The following is an 18,614-nucleotide window of genomic DNA, read 5'->3' as shown; positions in this document are numbered from 1 at the left end:
TGTTTGATTTCAGCCACGAGGATGACCTATACTCTGGATAATAGTGAGGAAGGCCAGACCCAGGCTAGCCAGTCAGAGGTGGTGTGTGTGTGTTAGAGAGAGAGAAGGTGTGTATATGGTGTGTGTGTGTGTGTGTGAGTGTGCATGGGACTCACAGCTCAGTGGTGTCCTTGGGGATGCCTTTGGGCAGAGTGCGCAGCCCCCGGTTACTGCAGCGCACCACTGTGTCTGAGCATGTGCACGACTCTGGGCAGCGAGACACCGGAAAACACACATTCTCCTCAGTGCCTGCAGAGAGAGAGAGAGAGAGATAGAGAGAGAGCGAGAGAGAGGGAAATGAGGGAGACAGAGGGAGAAAGAAAGAGGGAGAAAGAGGGCGGGGGGGGGGGTGGAGGGAGAGAGAGGGAAGGAGAGAGCGAGAGGGAGAGAGATAGAGAGAGGGGCGGGAGACCGAGAGAGTAAATAAGACGAAGTCAGATGGGTGACTCCACTTACTCTTACTCTCAGCACTATTTTAAGAGCCGTCCCATTCACATTAGAGGAGTAGCTCGAGAGGGGAGGGTGGAAATGGTTTGTGATAGGCATCGCACAACCCGGCAACACTGCCAGAATTTACTCGGCCCCTTTGAAAGTAGAACTCTATAAATGAAGCCCAAAGTGGAGGGGGAATCTGATAATTGCGCCACCACTTCCCAAATCTCTCCCCCAGCTGCCTTGCCTGGCGGGATAAATTCCACCATTATTACAGTAAACATTTAATCATAATAAGAGATGCAGAAAAACAGGAGTTAAAGATCAGCCACATAATATTGTTCTTGGCCTGAGTCTCCCTCCCTGCTTCCCTCCCTCCCCTCCCTCCCTGCTTCCCTCCCCTCCTCTTTAATCTAAGGCCTGAGAGATGATATCTGTAAAGGCTTGAATTACACCCCAGATGAAAAAGAAACAGGGAATTAAGACACTAATGGAAGGTAATGAAGTCTGAGGTCTGCTCCAACAATAACACACACAGCACTGCCTGGGTCTGGGACTGGGGCCTGGCTGCTGCTGCCTGCCTGCCTAGAGAGGCCTAGGGTCTGGATGGACAGAGGGAGAGAGGGATGGAGCTAGCCTAGTCGTATCGCTGACTCACTTTTACATGTTGTTGATTGGGGGGGGACGTCAAAATCTCCACAAAATGTGTTCCCCACAAATCAAAACAAACCTCCCCCCAAAATATTCTACCGTCATTGAGCTATACCGTAAGTGTAATTGAAGTTAGAGACGTGTAAACGTAGAAGGAGTGAGTCAGTGTGTGCCATTGTAGCTGCAGCTATGTGGACCTTGAGGTGAAGGGATACAGAGCGCACTAAAACCTCCGCCTGCTCCCTCTTGTTTAGCATGTAGCTTTCAGGGCTAAATGATACGGGACCTTACAATGGTCCATCTGTGGCCTGCTATAGCTATCTGAAGAAATAAAGCTAGAGAAACCCCATGCGAGGAACTTTATGGCTACAACTCGACTGTCTGGATAGGGACTTACAGTATATAGACTGTACATTACCATTACAACTTACATTTGAATTGACTATACGAGAACATTTTTGGAGCGAATCCCTACAGTCCTTAAAAGTAGAAGTGCTATTTTCCCAAGACCCTGGATAATTTGGAGAGAGAGAGAGAGAGAGAGAGAGAGAGAGAGAGAGAGAGAGAGGTAGCGGGTCCCGGGGTCAGCCAGACAGAAGCCATACTGGAGTTAAACTTTACAGCCACAGTTCAGTTTTGCAGGCCTCCATCTCTCTCACTCCGCAGGGGGAAATGACCGCGTCCTAATAAAACCCACACTGACGTGAGATAATGCGGTCGCCTACGACTACTGTTCCATTTTGCCTCATAGTTTCTACTCCCTATCCCTGCTGGCCTGCTCAGACAAATACTGGAGTTAATAACTATGTGGGTGGACAGTGTGTGTGTGTGTGTGTGTGTGTGTGTGTGTGTGTGTGTGTGTGTGTGTGTGTGTGTGTGTGTGTGTGTGTGTGTGTGTCCAGCATGCCACCGTAGACTACAGGAGTTCAGAGACATGGAGGTGAGGGGGTTGAGTAGACTGAACTCAGGGTCTTGGGCCTATAGCTAGTAACAGGTGGAAGCAGCAGATTTCGTGGTGCGTTTTAACGCAGCCAGTGGGATTTCATGGGAAGTAGGTATGAACGGCTTGTAGATGGATGTAGACGGGTAGGTGTGACAATAGCTGAGACAGATCTAGAGCAACTCCTGCTAGAAATCAGGGCCAGGGGCCCCTGGACACAAAGCCTGGTGTCATAAGACCCTTTACAACGTGCCTGGGGCCAGGAAACAGAGGTATTGTTCAATACTAGTGATGGAAGGTTAAATGGATGGGGTGTGGAAGAAACAGGGCCAGGTGTGTGAGGGACATAGAAGGTGTGTGTGTGTGTGTGTGTGTGTATGTGGCGTGCATGCATGCACGCATTTATGTGTGCACCATACCGTCGCAGGTAAAGTCAGGGTTAGCCACGTCCTGGATGGGGATCTCCTTGAGGAAGGCAGGTTTCTGGCAGCGAGGGTTCCCACTCACAACCCTGGTCTTCTTCAGCCACAGACCCAGCCAGGCCAGGTGGCAGTCACACACATAGGGGTTGGAGAGCAGGTTACTGAGGGGGGATAGAAAGAGAGAGAGAGAAAGAGAGAGATATAGAGAGAGAGATAGAGAGAGAGAGAAAGAAAGAAAGAGGGAGAGAAAGAGAGAGAGCGAGAGAGAGAGAGCGAGAGACCGAGCGAGAGACCGAGAGAGCGAGCGAGAGAGCGCGAGAGAGAGCGAGAGAGAGAGAGAGAGCGAGAGAGAGAGAGAGAGAGAGAGATAGAAAATGTGTCAGTACATGACAGTCAGACTCACTTGGATTTCAGGTTTGTAACCGTTCACAGCCAACTTACAAGACCAGTGTAGACTAGACTAGATGAGCTGATCACTGAAGAGGACAATAAACACTGAGTCATCTAGTGACCTGTATTTGACCCGGGAAATGGTGGGCAGAAATGATACCTAGCATTGAGCTGCCATTAGTGGTGTTTAACTTTTCACCCTCGAGTGAGTCCCACTTAAGCACCAGTAGACACAGTGACAGATAGTAAGAGCAGAGTCGAATGTGCCTCCAGGGATGACTCACTCAAGTCCAGATGGGAAGCGGTTCAGTGTGTGTCTCTGTGTGTGTGTAGGACTGTAATGTGGGGCCGGTAGTGACCGGAGCGCAGCCCACAGTTTACAGGGATACGCTGGGAAGGCCTTTCTTTTTTCGAGAACAGAGGAGCTGAGGCGACTCCTGTGCTATCAAAGCCCACAGTGTGGATTCATTATAGGACGTTGACCTTTGAATGCACCGTCATCCACCTGCCTAACCCGGGCCTCACCGCAGAGATTTGGGTCGTTCCACGAAATGGATACCTATTGATTCCCTTTGATATGTTAAGTGGAAATCCACCGATATTGAATTTAAAAGCCTGTTACATGTATATTGAATGAATTGCACTAATACAGACAACATGGAGATTTCAATAAATGCGATTTTTTAAAATATGAATAAAGGGTTGATGAAGTGGCAAAATTCAGCATTTTGACATGTCCCTCCGTCAAGCCTGTGTCCCTTCTAGGAAGATTTCAACCCACTTATTCCCAACATTTCTCCCAGTTTCACCATCGTTTTAAAGGCCTAATTATTTTTGCTGCTTCTAAAAAAGTCCTTTCTGAATATTATTATGTATATTAACGCGATTAGTGATGAATTGACGTCTGTTCAAGGCCAACCCTGTTATTCAAACAATTTACCCCGTAAAAATGTTTTATCATTCCACCAAGTTGAATGATTCACAGCAGGTGACATCGTCCTCCGGGTCCTCTGAACAGCATGGTGGAAAAGGAAGTCAGACTTCTCTCTCTCTTTTGATCTATTTATAATTGTTTTATCATCGTTTGACTGAGGTGGTCGAGCTCAACACGTCAACCCTGTTCGCTCAATTAATGTTAGGGGAAAATGTGATTTGATTTAACTTTCATTGTGTGTGGGAAATTATGTAAAATTCCCAATTTCATGAACACCAGGTGGTCCCATGCTCTTCACCACATATGGAGTAATGGCCGATCTCCATCTCAAACCTTCACTAGTTTGATATGTGAGTGTATTTGTACAAGGGATACTTGATCAATGAGAAAATATTGGATTTATCTCAAACATGCTTTTAAACAATAGTTAGGCAGTGACAGACGTGTCAGTAACACGGTTGACAGACAGTGTGGTACGAGTGCAGATAAAATGCTTTTAGTTCATTGGACTGTACTGCCTGAGATGGGAAAATATGGTTTTCTGTAGGCGAAACAAATCTACCATGCAACTGAATGTTGATATTTTAAAGTATTTTATTTTTTTAAAGTTTGAATGTCTTTCATGGAATGACCCATTTAACGCCATACGTTAAGTCTTTCCCCTCGCCATATAGTTTGATTTGAATTAATACTTGTGTATCCCCCGGTAAACAAAGTATTGTCATATGTATTTACTATGAGAAGAGAAAATAATGAGAAAATACATTTTCCATTGCTTTGTATCTCCAGGCAGGCGGATGCTTTTATAAAGCACAATATCGAAAGTCCCAGAAAAGTACAGAACAGTTTAAGCTATTATTATTAATGAGACACAAAATGTGTAAAGTAAAAAAATAAATAAAAAAGAAGAAGCTATTTGTGTTGCGATTATCATGGCAGTCCCCCCACCCCCCCCCCCCCCCACCCCCCACAGAGCAACCTCTGCCCTGACTGTTGCCTTTACCCAACTGGTCCCACCCACCGGGTGGAAACACTTGCTGCCTCCCGGCTCTAATTTAGGCCTGAGAGAGGAGAGAGAGCGAGAGAAATCAGGAGGCCGCTCTGGCTCAGCCTGATTGACTGTTTCTCTGCTGCACTTGTACACTGGGATAACAGCTGGGCAAACACAGTGCTGTGCTGCTGCCTGGCCTGGCCTGCTCTACCCGGTGCTGGTTCACAACCCAGCCGGTATTTTTAGGCGGGCCGCACTGAAACAGATCCGGCTGTGTCAGCCGCAGGGTAATTAGAGAGCTGGCAGACCACAGCAGCGCTTTCACTCTCCTCTCCCTCCCTCTCCGTGAGAGTCAGGAGGGAGAGAGAGGGAGGGAGAAAGGGAGAGAGAGAGAGAGAGAGAGAGAGAGAGGGAAAGAGAAGGAGGGACAGTGAGAGAAAGGGAGGAAGAGGGAGAGAGCGAGAGCAGGAGGAAGGAGAGGGAGAAACCTCCGGCATTCTAAACATGAACATGACTCCGTGTACGGGTTGCATGTGAGGTGCTGGTGGTGCACGTCCGGAAATGTCAGCCTCTAATCTTTTATTCATCTGATAAATGTTCAGTTATTAATACATCCTCTCCTGGGTGGCGATGGGTACGAGGCATAACACTGACTCACACAATGTCTTTTCAATAACAGCCGCATGTCTCTTCACATTTCAATACTGATCACATCTGACAGCTTCATCTCAGACATGACATAACTTCATCGCCTTGTCGACGAAAATATTGCATCATTTCAAATCATGTTCCACTGCAACGTGAGTCAATATTTGTATAGCAGCCAAAAAGGACAATTCTCATGCTGTTGCTAGTTTTGGAAAGATACAACTATATTTTTTTGATGCTCCAGAGGGCGCGGGCGCATATAGCAGACTATGTGTAACTTGATAACAAGTGTCGAGAGACTGAAACAAAACAGGCTTGTAATTACCAAGACCATCTGCAAGCAATATTCTAAATCCATAGAGAGCTGTGATTGCAGATAAAACACTGGATGTTGTCTGTCTTTCCAGACTGGGATGTGTCAGTACTAGAGAGGACGGCGTGATCATTCAGACAGTCAGGTGGTAGGAAGAGCGGCGGAAGAGGAGGAGGACGGCAGGTAGCCTAGCGGTTAAGAGCGCTTGGCCAGAAACGGAAAGGTCGCTGGTTCGAATCCGAAGCCGACTAGGCAAAATATCTGCCGGTGTGCCCTTGAGCAAGGCACTTAACCCTAGTTGCTCTGGATAAAAGTGTCTGCTAACTGAATACAATGTCAAACAAATGTAAAATGAGGAGGTGGGACAGCGGGGGATAAGGTGGAAGACAGGTGGGTAGAGAAGGAGGGAGGGAGATGAGACTAACATGGAGAGGATGGTGATCACACAGACAATCAGGTGGTGGATGGAGAGAGAGATGGAGAGAGGGAAGGCTTACATGGTGGAGAGGGAGTGCAGTGTAGTGAAGGCTCCCGGGGCGATGGTGGAGATCCGGTTGTCGTAGAGGGACAGCAGACGTACAGAGCTCAGGCCTGTGAAAGTGGTGTTGTCCACACAGCCTATCTGGTTACTCCTCAGCATCCTGTTGTGGAGACACACACAGAGAGAGCATGGTGAGATGGGGGAACATAGGAACATTGTGGCAAAGATGATCAGCAAAACTAGGAGTTTTTCCTGAATCCATGACCTGACTAGGTAAAACTACAGGCCCAAGTTCTACTGTATCTCTTACAACCTGTATTCTGAATGAGAGCTGCTCCTAAACAGCATTGGAGTGAGCTGCTGTGATGTGAGACTGTTAGACTGCAGTGTAGACAGGTGTTGAACATGTCTCCAGCTCTGGGGCGGTGTGGTTGGGGCCAACGGAGGCCCATATTCTCAACACATCCAGAGAAGCCCAGACCTAATCAGGGTCTGGTATAATCCAATGTTAGTGTGACTAGAAGTGTTTTGGACCAGAAGGGGAGTTTGATTTGGTTCGGGCAAGTGTACAGTGGCTTTGGGGACCCATGGAATGGGAAGAGAGGGTGGGGGGTGGAAGGGGGGGAGCAAAAGTGCCCTGCCAGCACTCATTAGTGGTTTGGGGGGGTGAGAGCCAGAGGAGAGGTAAAGCTCAGAAGGCAGGCTCTGGGGACCATCCTGGGTCAACTGTCCACATCTGCTGCCTGGCAGAGGGCCTGTGTGGGGCAGATGCTGCCTGGCTGCCAGGGTTAGGTTAGGCAGCATGGCACGGCACCCCAACCCAGAGAGCGAGGAGGAGGGGGAGAGAGAGATGTGGTGATGATGAATTTGGGAGAGAAGGGGAAGGGGTGAGAAAGGAAGAGGAAAAAGCCCAGGGGAGGGAGGGAGTGAGTAGTGCACCACGGCCAAAAACAATCAGGGCTTTCAAACTAAAGCCACTGGAGAAAAAAATGAAAAAAGAAAACGGGGGAAATGCAAACCAGAGCCCGTCTGTGATGAAAATGTGAAAGCAGCAAATACAGCATTAGGCTCTGACAGGCAGGGATCTGAAACAGGCAAACTCAATTTGGGACCATGCTCCTGGGATTTAAAAGCCACTAAATGCAATACTGCAGGACCATGATCCATTCATTTGCTCCCATGCTCGGCTCTCTCGACCCCCCCCCCCCCAAGTTTGCTTCATTAGGGCCAAAAGAGGCCCCATCAGAAAGCCTTTCTGGCCATCAGTTAGGCTATAGAGCATGAATTGTTTGCTCTGTTTTGTGTCTAAATAAGGCGGCTATGACCGTGCATCTAATCTGGAGAGAGAGAGAGCGACAGAGAGAGAGAGAGAGAGAGCGAGAGAAAGACCTTGTGAGGTTGATGTGACGTCAGTGGGCCTGTTGTTTTCTTGGGGACTTGCGTCAGTTATCTTCTAAATATTATTTCCCAGAATGCACTCACTCATTAGTATCTAGACATCTGTTTAGAGAACGGGTACATGTTACATAGCAACTACTGTCTGTTTGGGAGTGTGTGTGTGTGTGTCTGTGAATGTTTGTGGAGTAATAGGGAATGTATTGTGTGGGCACGGTATTGGAATAAAAATCGAATCAAATCAAATTGTATTTGTCACATGCTTCGTAGACAACAGTGTAGACTAACAGTGAAAATCTTACTTACGGGTCCCTTTCCAACAATGCAGAGTTAAAGATATAGATAAAAAAAATAAAAAAATGATAGCTTCATAAGATGTATTCACGCACTACTGTCTCTTTGGATAAAATATATAAGGCTTACTGTAAATTATACTATTATTATGATATTAATGTATATTATTATATTAGCTACGTATTAATAACGTTTTTGATGAATTCCTGTCACTACAGCAAACATATCTGACCACTGAAGAAGGGCCGTCACTATCTGGCCAAGTTGCAAAGTCGGAAGCACAGTCTAGCTCTACAATTACTCTACTTCTAATCTGATTTTAAACATAACCCTAACCTTAACCACACCGCTGGACTCATGCCTAACCCTAACCTTCAATTAAGAACTAAAATGTCATTTTAATACATTTAATACACTTTAATACATTTGACCTTTTACGATATAGCCAATTTTGACTTTGCAGCTTGGCCATCTAGTGGGAACCCTGAAGAAAGGCATCGGCTCTAAACCTCTATATCCTTAAGATGTCCGCTCGGCTCCACTCACAGGGTCTTGAGTCCAGTGAGACCTCTAAACATGCGTCCCTGCAGTGCCTGCAGCTTGTTGCCAGTCAGCAGAACCTCCAAGACCCCCCCGGCTCCGTCAAAGGCCCCCTCACGGATATCCCTCAGCTTGTTGTTGCTAAGGTTACTGCGAGAGAGGGGTTAGAGAGAGAGAGAGAGAGAGAGAGAGAGAGAGAGAGAGAGACAGAGAGAGGACCATGGTAAATATCATACTGTCTAATTAAAGATCTTGTTACCTAGACATCATTATAACCACCCACACAAACACTTCTCATTAGCCTCCCACTACTGTAATGGAGAAAAATCAACCACCAGGCCTAATTGGGTTAACGCCAGTCTCTCCTTCTGCCTCCTAGTCTTTCCCCAGTGGGCGAAACTGGTTAAAATGACGTCAGTTCGACCAGTTTTACCCGCTGTGTCAGTCTTAGCTCAAACATTCCTAAGTATGATGGGTTAAAAACAACAGGCGATATCGATAGCATTCCTAAGTGTGACGGGTTGCAAAACATGTCTGTAGCGGTTTTCCACGGGGCACATCTTTTATTCTTATCTGTACTTTGGTGAGGAGGAGGAGGAGGAGGGGGGGAAGTTTAGACGTTGCCCAATTTATAACTCCTCTGACGATGCTATGCAATGTCATGCTTAATAAATCACTGTTCCTCCTTATGGTGTGTACAGCCATAACAGCCATGGCTTTTTCCGTCTTCCTGGAGTGGGCTGTATATATTGCCTGCCTGTAAATCGCGTTGCCCTCGCTCCTATTTAGATGGAATATTCCCCAGCCTCTCACTCTGCTCCCCCGTCTCTCCTCTCCTCCCCAGTATCTCCCCTCCTTTCATGTAAACTCCTCTCCTTTCATCTCCTTTCCTCTACCCCCCCCCCCCCCCCCCCCCTAGATTGACGCTGCTCATTGCATATGAAGCTGCTGTCGACAAACTTCCCAGACGAGATAAGCCCTGACTGCAACACACCACGACAATTCAGCCTGTATGTACGCATGTTTTACAAGGCAATGGAGAAAGGAAGACAGCCATACATCTTCTTCAGGTTGGGGAGCTTCTTAAAAGTCCCCGCGGCCTCCAGGATGGAGATTTCGTTGTCGTTCAGGCGCCTGTTGTGGAGAAAGAGAATGTAAAAACGAAGGTTAACGGGCCCCACAGCGACTGAGTGAGTCAGAGAGCAGTCGCAAAAGCCAGACAAAAAAAAAAAATGAATCTAACATGCTCACTTAATTCTATACTTAGACAAAGGACGGAAAGAGAGCGTTTTTCAATGGAGTCATCAATATTCAAATTGCTCACGGCCAAGCGGACGAGTTTGTGTGATGGACGAGTCTGTCTTGTTTAGCGTGGTCATTTGTATGAGAATGAGATAAAGGTTTGGTGTGCTTGGTGCTGTGTCTATTTGTGTGTGTGTGTGTGTGTGTGTATACTGTATGGGTGTGTGTGTGTGATCCAGCTGGCTGCTGGTGCATGGCATGGATCCATCTATCTGTAATCTCTCTGAGCTCCGTCGCTTTGGCCTGGAAGGGAGCGCTTCTAATGACACACCGCTCTTCAAGAGAGGAGAGAGGGACGGAGGGAGACAGTGTGATGGAGGTCGAGAGGAGAAACGGTGAGGAGAGGAAGACAGAGAGAGAGAGAGAGAGAGAGAGAGAGAAAGAGAGAGATATTTTATCTTCTGAGAGCAAGGGAGCGTGGTTGGGAATGAGGAGTGTGTGTCTGGCGACGGGCGACGGCCTTCTCGGCTTCAGCCTTTGCTGACAGGACACACCTCGGGGAAAGGTCAACCAGACGTAGAAGAACGCGTGCATACGTTTCCCTGGGAAGGGGAAGCTCACTCTAAATAAGTGGCGGTGTGGAGGGGGAGACGGCAGCAGCAGACCCCAGATCAGATCCATGACATATGGTCTACACCAGGGGAGCCATGATGGTGAGCGATGTGAAAGTAATGGGAATGGGTGACAGGGGCCGGAGGAGAGGGAAAAAAAAGATTGAGAGAGAGAGAGAGGAGAGAAAAAGTCCTGATGTGGTGTGTGTCCTCTAGCCAGTGAAGAAGGGCAACATTTCGTTTCCCTGACATGCTCTGCCCTGGGACTTGGCCAGAGTGGAGCTGGGCCTAATAGCCTGGGAGAGGCTGATGCTAATAGTTAGCCATCACTCACTGGGAGATGGGGCTATTGTGAGGGCGAGGAGCTAGTACTGATGGGGCTGGGGAATAGAGAGAGGGGTATAGAGAGAGCGCTGGGGGATAAAGAGAGGGCTGTGGGATAGAGAGAGGGCTGTGGGATGTAGAGAGGGCTGGGGGATAGAGAGAGGGCTGGGGGATAGAGAGAGGGCTGGGGGTTAGAGAGAGGGCTGGGGGATAGAGAGAGGGCTGTGGGATAGAGAGAGGGCTGGGGGTTAGAGAGAGGGCTGGGGGATAGAGAGAGGGCTGGGGGATAGAGAGAGGGCTGGGGGATAGAGAGAGGGGAGAGAAGGGTAGCTAAGGTATGTGAAGGATTTCTACATTAACACAACTATGTCAAGACAGAAAGAATGACCATGGAACCGGAGAGAGAAGAATAGTAAATAGATGTGATGTGAATGTCGTGTGTGTGTGTGTGTGTGTGTGTGTGTGTGTGTGTGTGTGTGTGTGTGTGTGTGTGTGTGTGTGTGTGTGTGTGTGTGTGTGTGAGTGTGTGGTTGGCTGTGTGCTCTTACAGGTCTGTGGTGTGCTCGGGGAGGTGTGGAGGCAGTTTGGTCAGTTTGAGGTTGGAGCAGTCCACCACGGTGCCCTCACAGCGACACTTCTCTGGACACACCAGGTCCTGGAAACACTCTCCACTCAATCTGCTACGGTAGTCCTCTGTACCTGGACGAGGGACGGGGACAGGGACGGGGGGGGGGGGCAGGAAAGGGGACAGGAGGGACGATTTACAGACCATCAGGGAACTATGACATTGATGGAAAACCTAAAATTCTAATTTAGGTAGCCTGGTCCTAGATCTGTTTGTGCCGTCTTGCCGACTCCTATGTCACGCCAGGTGACAGTGACCATAGGAGTCGGCAAGACAGCACGAACAGATATGGGACCAGGCATTGACTTACGCATCGGCCTATTACTGGAACGCAATGCCTCTTAAACATACACTATACAGAACATACATACAGGACCAAAGGAAGAGCACACACACACATTAACCTCTTAGATAGAACGCCCACAAACACCTACGCCTCATTTGTAAAAGCACAGTTGAGAGAGAGGTCAGTTCCAGGAGGTCGGTAGCTTGGAGATGTTTTGACAGAGTAATAAAGGGTTGTTTTTCCCGGTACGTGGGTTGTTGAACGGTTGTAGCTAAGTCTGGTTCCCATCACACAAGCCTTCCCTTGGCACCGCTGTTTATGTTGCTCATCCCATCTCTATCTCCACTAGTGATCCAAGAGAGCCTCTGACTGTGGGAGCTCCAAGACCCAGACAGGCAGACCCAACCAGGGCCCACCGGGCGAGAAGTGAGGCCGGGGCCTCTCTCCTCTCTCTCCTGGGAAAACCACTGGGCCTGGCTCACACACAGGCTTTCACGGACTCTGTCCCAAATGGCACACTAGTGCACCACATAGGGAATAGGGTGCCATTTGGGATGCAGGCCACTGCCATGCAGGAGCAGGACAGCAGGGTGACAGAAAGCAGAAGGAAGAGAGGAGAGGATGGAGGAGGAGGAGGAGGAGGAGAAGGAAGAGGAGGAGAAGGAGGAGGAGGGAGGAACACGACTCTTCAACAACACGGAGGAAGAAGGGAGGATTGTAGCGTATCACTTTGTAGTCTCCCTCTGTGAAGGAGGGGGGGGGGGAGCAGAATGGAGGGGTGGCTCATCTTTTCTTTTCTCTTTTCCTTTTCTCAGCACCACCACCGGGCGGGCGGGTGGGCGGGCGGGCGTGTCCAGCGGTCCCTGGTGCTTGACGGAACCATGTGAGGCGAGTGTAGGCGGGGGCACATGGTTAGATCAAGCACAAGAGACAGCTGCACCAGGTAGACAGAAGTAGGCGCGAGGAACAGGTAGGTAGGTAGGTAGTGAGGCAGAGTGAGGGTGAGCTGAGGGCAACAGGAACAGGAACAGCCAGGAGCAGCTGGGACAGGAAGCTGATTGAGGTGACTGACTGACGGACTTTCCTCCCAACACTGTTCCTCCCCAGTCCCCACACCCATGCACACAGGGCCCCCAGGGGCCACACTGTATACTACACCGCCTGTAACCCCACAGCATAGGGAAAGGCCCAAACACAGGGACACATACAGTATAGACAGACGTGTGTGGTTATCAATTGGAAGGGATAGAGGGAGAGAGAGATAAGGGTGAGAGAGAGGGTGAGAGAAAACAGTACAAGCCCTCTGGTAATTTCCACACACACACACACACACACACACACACACACACACACACACACACACACACACACACACACACACACACACACACACACACACACACACACACACACACACACACACACACACACACACACACACGGCTTCTGTCTGAGAGAGACACACACACAGTGCGACCACAGTTTATCGGTGTTCCCGCTGTGCTTGTTATTGTGTTGCTATATTGAATTTGCCCAGCCTGTAATTAGGAGAACCCAGGGTTAATATCAAAGGAAAGCAACAGTGGCTGCACAGTGTGTGTGTGTGGATGCACAGTGCCAGAGGAGTGGAGCTGCCTTAACCCCCCCCCTGTCCGCTCGTCTCCTCCTCTCCCCAGAGGGGCATGTATCTGTGGGGCCCCATGGGGCCCCATCCTGTCCCGACACCCCACCTAAGAAGCAAGAATGGGTGTGATGGGTGAGCTTGCAATACACACCGATACAGACACTCCAGCCTCAAGCCTTCCTCTTTTCTGCTATGAACCACTCTGAAACCCGGCAGGTTCCAAGTATAACTGCTCCAGGCCAGAGGGTGCCGCACAGCTCTCTCTCTCTCTCTCTCTCTCCACAATGACATGGTTCACAGGACACAAATAGACGGTGAGAAAGAGAGAGAAAAGAGAGACAGAGAGCGAGGGTGACAGAGATAGACAGAGAGGTGGAAGGAGAGAGAGAGAGAGGGCGAGAGAGAGAGAGAGTGAGAAAGAGGGAGAGAGAGAGAGAGTGACAGAGACAGAAAGAGAGATGGAGGGAGAGAGAGAGAGAGAGAGAGAGAGAGAGGGCGAGAGCGAGAGAGAGGGAGAAAGAGAGGGAGAGAGAGAGAGGGCAGTGTAGGAATGTGTCTCTAGTCTGGGCTCCGTGTCTGACTCTAGTTGCAGCTGCACAGCCTTCGCCATGTAAATCAAGCCACACGTGATTATGAGGGATTGTGGGCGGAGCCATCGGCACGTCACAATGCATTAGATCAGATGCATCAGGAGAGCAGAGCAGGAGCGGGTGGAGACAGACGGGCGTAGCACGACTGTTGGAGAGACACGCCACTTTTGGTACTAGCTACAGTGTTGGATGGAGTGGAGTGGCTGTCTGTCAAACTGTTGCCGGGCCGGTAGAAGGTGGCCGGTTGCTCTGTTAATTGAAAGGAGTTCACGGATATGCACTGTACTCGCAAGGAATGGTAATGCTTGTTGCGTGTGGGTCTACGTGTGTGCACAGAAGCCTACCTGTGCAACGGAACTTCTTTCCCTTGACCTGGCTGATGCGTTTGTTGGCCAGGCGACGGGGGTGGCTACAGCGGGCTCCGCTGGTCTCAATGGGGTTGTCAAACAGGTAGTCAGCCAGCCACTTGAGATGGCAGTCACACATGAAAGGGTTCTGAGCCAGGTGGCTGGAGGTGAGATGATCAGAGAGAGAGAGAGAAATGGCAGGGTGGACGGAGGGAGGGAGCGAACGGTAGAGACGGAGCGAGGGGGGTACGAGAGAAAGAGGGAAGGAGAGAGAGCGAGATAAATAGGGAGGGTGGGAGGGAACGGGAGAAAAAGTGAGATTGAGAGACAGAGTGGGATGATTGAAATGGCTCACAAGTGTGTGAGAAATATATCACGTACAGTTACCTTCATAACATGTCATTAATGGCTCCTTTATATACATGAGAAAATGTCTTTGTATGGATGACAAATATTTGCACGTGTCTTTTATTGCATGAGAAAAATATGTGTCACGCGCTATAATACGACAAAGTAATATACTCCAGATAAGTAACACTGTGGCTTCCAGCGGCCTGAAATTATTGTCAAATGAACAGAAAAACAACCTTCCAAAATAGACATCTCTCTGATATTATCCAACGTCATATATCTTGGTTTTCTCTTCTGAGTCCTCTCCGCTGAAATATAAGCTGAAGAGAAACCCTGTGTGTGTGTGTGTGTGTGTGTGTGTGTGTGTGTGTGTGTGTGTGTGTGTGTGTGTGTGTGTGTGTGTGTGTGTGTGTGTGTGTGTGTTATGTATGTGTGTGTGTGCGCAGACTACCATGCTAAGGCTGGGATTCAACATCTATGGCTGCGTGCAGGTCGTTAATTTGCGCTAGGTTGAATCCTGTCAGTGTTGATACTCACAGTGTCCTGATAGAGCGGGATTTGTGTGTGTGGCTACTCACAGTGTCCTGATAGAGCGGGGGGGGGGGGGGGGGGGTGACTACTCAGTGTCCTGATAGAGCGGGGCGTGTGTGTGTGGCTACTCACAGTGTCCTGATAGAGCGGGGTTTGTGTGTGTGGCTACTCACAGTGTCCTGATAGAGTGGGGGGGGGGGGGGGGGTGACTACTCAGTGTCCTGATAGAGCAGGGCGTGTGTGTGTGGCTACTCACAGTGTCCTGATAGAGCGGGGGGGGGGGGGGGGGGGGGGGGGGGGGGGGGGGGGGGGGGGGGGGGGGGGGGGGTGACTACTCAGTGTCCTGATAGAGCGGGCGTGTGTGTTTGGCTACTCACAGTGTCCTGTGGCTACTCACACACAGTGTCCAGATAGAGCGGGGTGTGTGTGAATTCTCAGTGTCCTGATAGAGCGGGGCATGTGTGTGTGACTTCTCAGTGTCCTGATAGAGCGGGGCATGTGTGTGTGACTACTCAGTGTCCTGATAGAGCGGGGTTTGTGTGTGTTTGGCTACTCACAGTGTCCTGATAGAGCGGGGCGTGTGTGTTTGGCTACTCACAGTGTCCTGTGGCTACTCACACACAGTGTCCAGATAGAGCGGGGTGTGTGTGAATTCTCAGTGTCCTGATAGAGCGGGGCATGTGTGTGTGACTTCTCAGTGTCCTGATAGAGCGGGGCATGTGTGTGTGACTACTCAGTGTCCTGATAGAGCGGGGTTTGTGTGTGTTTGGCTACTCACAGTGTCCTGATAGAGCGGGGCGTGTGTGTTTGGCTACTCACAGTGTCCTGTGGCTACTCACACACAGTGTCCAGATAGAGCGGGGTGTGTGTGAATTCTCAGTGTCCTGATAGAGCGGGGCATGTGTGTGTGACTTCTCAGTGTCCTGATAGAGCGGGGCATGTGTGTGTGACTACTCAGTGTCCTGATAGAGCGGGGTTTGTGTGTGTTTGGCTACTCACAGTGTCCTGATAGAGCGGGGCGTGTGTGTTTGGCTACTCACAGTGTCCTGTGGCTACTCACAGTGTCCAGATAGAGCGGGGTGTGTGTGTGTGAATTCTCAGTGTCCTGATAGAGCGGGGCTACTCACAGAGTCTTGATGGAGCGGAGCGGGGCGAACAGGCCCTTGCTGATGGTCTGCAGCTTGTTGTCGTACAGAGACAGCAGGCTGAGGCTCTGCAGGTCCTGGAAGGTGTTCACCCTCAGACAGTTGATCTTGTTAGCGTTCAGTAGACTAAAAGAACGAGACAAACATAACAACAACATGTTTTTAAATGTACTGGGGGGGGGGGGGGGGGGGCGAAGACACGAGACGGTCTTTGGGACGAAAACAAAACAGGTCACAGATCCACATGCGGTGTCAGGACCTAATGTTACACCTGTCGTAGGGGATCCAGGCAGTGGATTGTTAAGGCTTGGGTGGCGTGTGTCTAAGAGGTCAGACTGAGGGTGCATCCCAAATGGCACCCTATGCACTACCTTTGACCAGGGCCCATGGGGAGAGCTCATAGGGCTCTGGTCAAAAGTAGTGCACTATGTAGGGAATATGGTGCCATTTGGGATGCAAACTGAGGGACACAGCACTGATCTGGGACAGAAGTGTGCTGCTCACTCCTCTCTGGTCAGTACCACATTATCCCAGTAACCACAACAACTCCCTTTTCCCTAGGACACAGATACACTGTCAGAGACACCTTCATTCCTAAAGCCATAGCCACCATTATTTCATTGGTTTTACTTTAACCGTCAGAGCATAAGAAAGAAGCAGTGACTGGTTAGTATGTCACACCCTGTCCTTAGTTATCTTTGTTTTCATTATTATTTTAGTTAGGTCAGGGTGTGACATGGTGAAGTATGTGTTTTTGTATTGTCTAGGGTGTTGTTTGGTTTAGGGGGTTAAGTAGAGTAGATGGTTTAGTGTTCAGTGTAGGTGTCTAGGAAAGTCTATGGTTGCCTGAGTTGGTTCTCAATTAGAGACAGCTGGTTATTGTTGTCTCTGATTGGGAGCCATATTTAAGGCAGCCATAGGCTTTAGCTGGTTGTGGGTAATTGTCTATGTCAGTGTGTAGTGGTCAGTGTCAGCACCATTTTGTTTATATAGCTTCACGGTCGTCAGTTTGTTGTTTTGTTTCATTCGTTGCTCTTCTAAAATAAAAGAAGAATGTATTTCTCACACGCTGCGTTTTGGTCCTCTCTTCAAAGTCAAGACGAACGTGACAGAATTACCCACAACCAGCTAAAGCCTATGGCTGCCTTAAATATGGCTCCCAATCAGAGACAACAATAACCAGCTGTCTCTAATTGAGAACCAATTCAGGCAACCATAGACTTTCCTAGACACCTACACTGAACACTAAACCATCTACTCTACTTAACCCCCTAAACCAAACAACACCCTAGACAATACAAAAACACATACTTCACCATGTCACACCCTGACCTAACTAAAATAATAATGAAAACAAAGATAACTAAGGCCAGGGTGTGACATAGTGACTCTTATTTTAGAGCAGATAGTAGCCTGGTAGAGAGACCATAAGGAGACCAGGAAGTCTAGGGCAGGGTTGGACATAGCCATATAATTAGAATTGCATTGACTTGAATGGGGATGTCCTTTCTAGTATTTATATTTCTATGTGCAGAGCTATGCCGCTGTCCTTCCCTCCATGCTGTCCATTAGCTAATGTAGCCTAGGTGGCAGCCTTGGTTGTGTCAGCTCTACTGTGGCATTTCTACCATAACTAGCTCGCCTAGTAACCTCTGCACATCTCCTCCCCCCCTCCATTCCTCTCTCTCCCTCCCTCTCTCTATATATCTCTTTCTCTCTTTCTCCTTTTTTTTCTCCCTCTCAGCCTGCCTGACATTTGACTAACGTTGAGCAGCATTTGTTCAATTATTGAGAGGCATTCTAATGAGGGTTTGTCGCAGAGCAAACACACGCATCGTTAGGCTGCTGCTCACAGGGAGAACTAATTACATTTGGGAGGGATTTTAAACCCAACTGGAAATGAGCAGTGATGAAAGAATGAAAGAAAAACAGTGCAGATTTTCCATGGATTTTTCCCATGTTTCTATTCAAAATTCAAACTAACTTGTTAAAGAACAGGCCTATCCCAACGTAGTAGATCATTTACATCATTAGCGTCGATGACAAGAAAGACAGGGTGAATCGCTGAGCCATACCAGTCAGTGTGCCGTACTGCTAGTGTGTGTGTGTGTGTGTGTGTGTGTGTGTGGGTAATACGCTGATGTGCACTTTACTGGAGAGACTCTGATTCGCTGACATACCAGTAAGAGAGAGGAGAGACCCCAAGCATCCTGCATATCTCCATAATTCATTCCCCCGCCATCTTCTAAATCATTACAGTGTGTGTGTGTGTGTGTGTGTGTGTCTGTGTGTGTTTCAACAAGCACCAACAGTCAGCAGCATTAAAGAGCAGCAGATTTCCTTAAATTAGACCATTAAACACAGTCATTATGTTTGAGCTATGTTTCCATGTCTACATCAATATAACTAGGTGTGAGAGATCTGCTTTGTAATCAGGTCCAATTTAAATGCTAATGATGTTGCATGAG

The 18,614-nt window shown here is 48.8% G+C and overlaps 1 protein-coding gene across 1 annotated transcript in view; it reads right to left on the bottom strand.

Moving 5' to 3' along the window:
- Positions 1 to 18,614, bottom strand: part of slit3 (slit homolog 3 (Drosophila)) — a 195,405-nt gene that overhangs the window by 30,446 nt on the left and 146,345 nt on the right. Inside the window, exons 13-20 of the mRNA XM_038994006.1 lie at positions 16,129 to 16,272; positions 14,117 to 14,280; positions 11,196 to 11,346; positions 9,530 to 9,604; positions 8,477 to 8,620; positions 6,258 to 6,401; positions 2,482 to 2,645; positions 156 to 288 (exon numbers count right to left, since the gene is read on the bottom strand). Coding sequence (XP_038849934.1) covers positions 156 to 288; positions 2,482 to 2,645; positions 6,258 to 6,401; positions 8,477 to 8,620; positions 9,530 to 9,604; positions 11,196 to 11,346; positions 14,117 to 14,280; positions 16,129 to 16,272 — 1,119 coding nt within the window. The remainder of the gene's footprint in view (positions 1 to 155; positions 289 to 2,481; positions 2,646 to 6,257; positions 6,402 to 8,476; positions 8,621 to 9,529; positions 9,605 to 11,195; positions 11,347 to 14,116; positions 14,281 to 16,128; positions 16,273 to 18,614) is intronic.

Source organism: Salvelinus namaycush, chromosome 5, assembly GCF_016432855.1.
Source record: "Salvelinus namaycush isolate Seneca chromosome 5, SaNama_1.0, whole genome shotgun sequence".
Taxonomy (NCBI): Eukaryota; Metazoa; Chordata; class Actinopteri; order Salmoniformes; family Salmonidae; genus Salvelinus; species Salvelinus namaycush.
The sequence above is the reverse complement of the archived record's forward strand: the minus strand, read 5'-3'. Positions and strand labels throughout refer to the sequence as shown.